The sequence below is a fragment of the Symphodus melops genome (genome assembly GCF_947650265.1).
Source record: "Symphodus melops genome assembly, chromosome: 1".
Lineage (NCBI taxonomy): Eukaryota > Metazoa > Chordata > Actinopteri > Labriformes > Labridae > Symphodus > Symphodus melops.
Genome location: NC_136691.1, coordinates 82501 through 87500, shown reverse-complemented (window position 1 = coordinate 87500; position 5000 = coordinate 82501). Strand labels below are relative to the sequence as shown.

The following is a 5000-nucleotide window of genomic DNA, read 5'->3' as shown; positions in this document are numbered from 1 at the left end:
GTTTAGAGACTGTAGGTACCAGCAGGTCTGATAACTGCAGACTCTACCACCTTTAGAGACTGTAGGTACCAGCAGGTCTGATAACTGCAGACTCTACCTCCTGTAGTTTAGAGACTGGAGGTACCAGCAGGTCTGATAACTGCAGACTCTACCTCCTGTAGTTTAGAGACTGTAGGTACCAGCAGGTCTGATAACTGCAGACTCTACCACCTGTAGTTTAGAGACTGTAGGTACCAGCAGGTCTGATAACTGCAGACTCTACCTCCTGTAGGACATTTAGAGACTGTAGGTACCAGCAGGTCTGATAACTGCAGACTCTACCTCCTGTAGTTTAGAGACTGTAGGTACCAGCAGGTCTGATAACTGCAGACTCTACCTCCTGTAGTTTAGAGACTGTAGGTACCAGCAGGTCTGATAACTGCAGACTCTACCACCTGTAGTTTAGAGACTCTAGGTACCAGCAGGTCTGATAACAGGTGTCAGATGGATTTATTGAATAATACAAACCTGAGATATAACTCGGGTTAAACGACTGTCTGAAGCAGCTAAAGCTGATGATGACACCGCTAACGATACAAGCTAACGTTACGTCTCAGTCTGTTCTAACGATACAAGCTAACGCTACGTCTCAGTCTGTTCTAACGATACAAGCTAACGTTACGTCTCAGTCTGTTCTAACGATACAAGCTAACGTTACGTCTCAGTCTGTTCTAACGATACAAGCTAACGTTACGTCTCAGTCTGTTCTAACGATACAAGCTAACGCTACGTCTCAGTCTGTTCTAACGATACAAGCTAACGCTACGTCTCAGTCTGTTCTAACGATACAAGCTAACGCTACGTCTCAGTCTGTTCTAATGATACAAGCTAACGTTACGTCTCAGTCTGTTCTAACGATACAAGCTAACGCTACGTCTCAGTCTGTTCTAACGATACAAGCTAACGTTACGTCTCAGTCTGTTCTAACGATACAAGCTAACGCTACGTCTCAGTCTGTTCTAATGATACAAGCTAACGTTACGTCTCAGTCTGTTCTGAATAATATCTGCAGGGATGTTCACTCTGCTTCTCGCCCGCTCGCTCTCTCTCTCTCTCTCTCTCTCTCAGTATCTGCTGTGTGGACGACCTGCTGACAGAGTGACATGGAGCTGCAGTGTTTACCTGGAGTTAGCATCTTAACCTCTTGAACATATAAAAACAAGTCACTACATCCTGCTAACAGTTAGCTTAGCATTAAGTGTGCCTCAGTGAAACAGAGGGTCGTGTTTAAGATAAACCTGTAGCCTGATGTACTTCCTGAAGGAAGCTGGAGCCTTGTCATGGTTTCAGGTTTAGAAAGGACCCGCGTGCTTCATGTTTATAGTTCATAAATATCTCTACATGTGTTTCACTCACCTTTCCACCGACTGCTTCACAGGCCAGATCATTAAACTGCAGGAAGTCTGGATCTGCTGCAGCCTTCAGTGCTGCTCTGCGCTCCGACATGTTGTTCCTGCTGAGGCTCGCCGTACAGGACAAAGTTCCCCGTCTGCAGTTTGTTTAGTGAAGGTCACTGACACTCAGGAGCCCCGCCCACTGAGTTCACACAGACCACAACATGATCCTCTGTTACTGCATCTTTCAGACCAGATCTTCAGATCAAAGTCAGATGTGAAGAAAAAAAAACAACAACTGAAGAAAATAACAGTTAAATGTCTCTTATTGTCTCTTCCACGGCTGACATGTCTGATGTTCCTCCTGAGTCTGATGTTCCTCCTGAGTCTGATGTTCCCCCTGAGTCTGATGTTCCTCCTGAGTCTGATGTTCCTCCTGAGTCTGATGTTCCCCCTGAGTCTGATGTTCCTCCTGAGTCTGATGTTCCTCCTGAGTCTGATGTTCCTTCTGAGTCTGATGTTCCTCCTGAGTCTGATGTTCCTCCTGAGTCTGATGTTCCCCCTGAGTCTGATGTTCCTTCTGAGTCTGATGTTCCTCTTGAGTCTGATGTTCCTCTTGAGTCTGATGTTCCTCTTGAGTCTGATGTTCCTCTTGAGTCTGATGTTCCTCCTGAGTCAGGTGTTCCTCCTGAGTCAGGTGTTGATGTTGTAGGTGTTGTGTCTTAGATCCAGAGAGGGACTCACAGGCTGAGAAGCAGCAGGACTCTGAAGCTGCAGTAAATCTGAGGAGCTCTCAGTCTGCTGCTGTTCAGAGAAAAGCAAAGACAGGTGTGAATGAGGAGGAAGAAGCTTCCTGTAGTGGGACAGGTAAGAGTGAATGTGATGTAGTGAACAGCCAGGCTTCATGTGAGGGAGACGACATGGAGGAGGATCAGAGGATCTTTACTCTGTGCAGGAACAGAGTCAACACTGTGAACAAACAGGTAGGGTCTGATATCTGAGACCAACAGAAACGCTTCCCTCTCTCAAAGCAGCAGACTGCTCTGAGGACGAGTAAAAGGTCAAAGGATCATGGATCACAAGGTGTCACTTTCATCACACTGTTCTGTTCTTTGGTGTCTGTCTCTCTCTCTCTCTCTCTCTCTCTCTCTCTCTCTCTCTCTCTCTCTCTCTCTCTCTCTCTCTCTCTCTCTCTCTCTCTCTCTCTCTCTCTCTCTCTCTCTCTCACACTGTTCTGTTCTTTGGTGTCTGTCTCTCTCTCTCCCTCTCTCTCTCTCTCTCTCTCTCTCTCTCTCTCTCTCTCTCTCTCTCTCTCTCTCTCTCTCTCTCTCTGTCTCTCTCTCTCTCTCTCTCTCTCTCTCTCTCTCTCACACTGTTCTGTTCTTTGGTGTCTGTCTCTCTTCTCGGCCCTCCTCATGCAGAACCTTCACATCGGGTCTTTAAACATTCATGGTGGGCGGGACAGACAGAAGAGGGCGCTCATATCTGAGGTCTGTGACGTGATGTTTCTCCAGGAGACACACACAGTTCAGTCTGATGACACAGACTGGGCTTTATGGGGGGAGGGCTCACCTGAGTCACGTGCAGGTGGAGCTGTGCTCTTTAAAGCCTCTGCTAATGTTCAGGTCCTGTAGGGAGCTGGTTCAGGTCCTGCAGGGAGCTGGTTCAGGTCCTGTAGGGAGCTGGTTCAGGTCCTGTAGGGAGCTGGTTCAGGTCCTGTAGGGAGCTGGTTCAGGTCCTGCAGGGAGCTGTGCTCTTTAAAGCCTCTGCTAATGTTCAGGTCCTGGAGGGAGCTGGTTCAGGTCCTGTAGGGAGCTGGTTCAGGTCCTGTAGGGAGCTGGTTCAGGTCCTGCAGGGAGCTGGTTCAGGTCCTGTAGGGAGCTGGTTCAGGACCTGTAGGGAGCTGGTTCAGGTCCTGTAGGGAGCTGGTTCAGGTCCTGTAGGGGGCTGGTTCAGGACCGGCTGCTGCTGGTCCGGGCTCAGATACAGGACTCTGTCTTCTGTTTATGCTCCTAATGTTGGAGCTGATAGAGGAGCGTTTTACTCCCTGTTAAAGAGGGAGCTGATGGTCTACCATCAGGACCAGATTATCATAGGGGGGGATTTTAACTGCACTCTAGACTTCACTGTAGACCGGATAGGAGAGGAACCACACCCACAGTCATCACACTCACTCTGCTCTGTCATCTCTCACTTCCATCTGTTAGACACATTCAGGGTCAAACATTCACAGACCAGACAGTACACATGGATCAGGGTCTTCAACAACACAGTCCGAGCAGCCAGACTAGACCGGATCTACATCTCCAAAACCCTCAACCCCAAACTGGTGTGTGGGTTTTGTTCTGAGCCTGAAACTCTCACACACTTGTTTGTTGACTGTTCACGTCTCGCTCCTCTCTTTCAGATTTGATCTAAATGGTTTCAGGCTCTTGGGGAGGTCTTTTGTTTTGTTTTCTTTTCTTTTGTTTTGTTTTGTTTTGTTTTGTTTTGTTTTGTTTTGTTTTCTTTTGTTTTCTTTTCTTTTGTTTTGTTTTGTTTTCTTTTCTTTTGTTTTCTTTTGTTTTCTTTTGTTTTCTTTTGTTTTGTTTTCTTTTGTTTTCTTTTGTTTTCTTTTGTTTTCTTTTCTTTTGTTTTCTTTTCTTTTGTTTTCTTTTCTTTTGTTTTCTTTTGTTTTCTTTTCTTTTGTTTTCTTTTCTTTTGTTTTGTTTTGTTTTCTTTTGTTTTCTTTTCTTTTGTGTTGTTTTGTTTTCTTTTGTTTTGTTTTGTTTTGTTTTGTTTTGTTTTGTTTTCTTTTGTTTTGTTTGCTAAGAAAATGGCCGCCTTACAGAAGATAAAAACAACACAGAATGTTAAATCCAAACATGTCTCTGTCTTTATATTCTAACCTCTCGTCTCTCCCTAACCCTACAACTAAAGTCAGGATGTCAAAATAAAACAGGAAACACTGACAACTAAAGTCAGGATGTCAAAATAAAACAGGAAACACTGACAACTAAAGTCAGGATGTCAAAATAAAACAGGAAACACTGACAACTAAAGTCAGGATGTCAAAATAAAACAGGAAAGACTGACAACTAAAGTCAGGATGTCAAAATAAAAAAGGAAACACTGACAACTAAAGTCAGGATGTCAAAATAAAACAGGAAACACTGACAATTAAAGTCAGGATGTCAAAATAAAACAGGAAACACTGACAACTAAAATCAGGATGTCAAAATAAAACAGGAAAGACTGACAACTAAAGTCAGGATGTCAAATAAAAAAGGAAACACTGACAACTAAAGTCAGGATGTCAAAATAAAACAGGAAACACTGACAACTAAAGTCAGGATGTCAAAATAAAACAGGAAAGACTGACAACTAAAGTCAGGATGTCAAAATAAAAAAGGAAACACTGACAACTAAAGTCAGGATGTCAAAATAAAACAGGAAACACTGACAACTAAAGTCAGGATGTCAAAATAAAACAGGAAAGACTGACAACTAAAGTCAGGATGTCAAAATAAAAAAGGAAACACTGACAACTAAAGTCAGGATGTCAAAATAAAACAGGAAACACTGACAACTAAAGTCAGGATGTCAAAATAAAACAGGAAACACTGACAACTAAAGTCAGGATGTCAA

The 5000-nt window shown here is 44.0% G+C and overlaps 1 protein-coding gene across 1 annotated transcript in view; it reads right to left on the bottom strand.

Moving 5' to 3' along the window:
• allc (allantoicase) overlaps window positions 1-5000 on the bottom strand; it is a 10955-nt gene that overhangs the window by 4723 nt on the left and 1232 nt on the right. Inside the window, 1 exon segment of the mRNA XM_079364994.1 lies at window positions 1396-1528. Coding sequence (XP_079221120.1) covers window positions 1396-1528 — 133 coding nt within the window.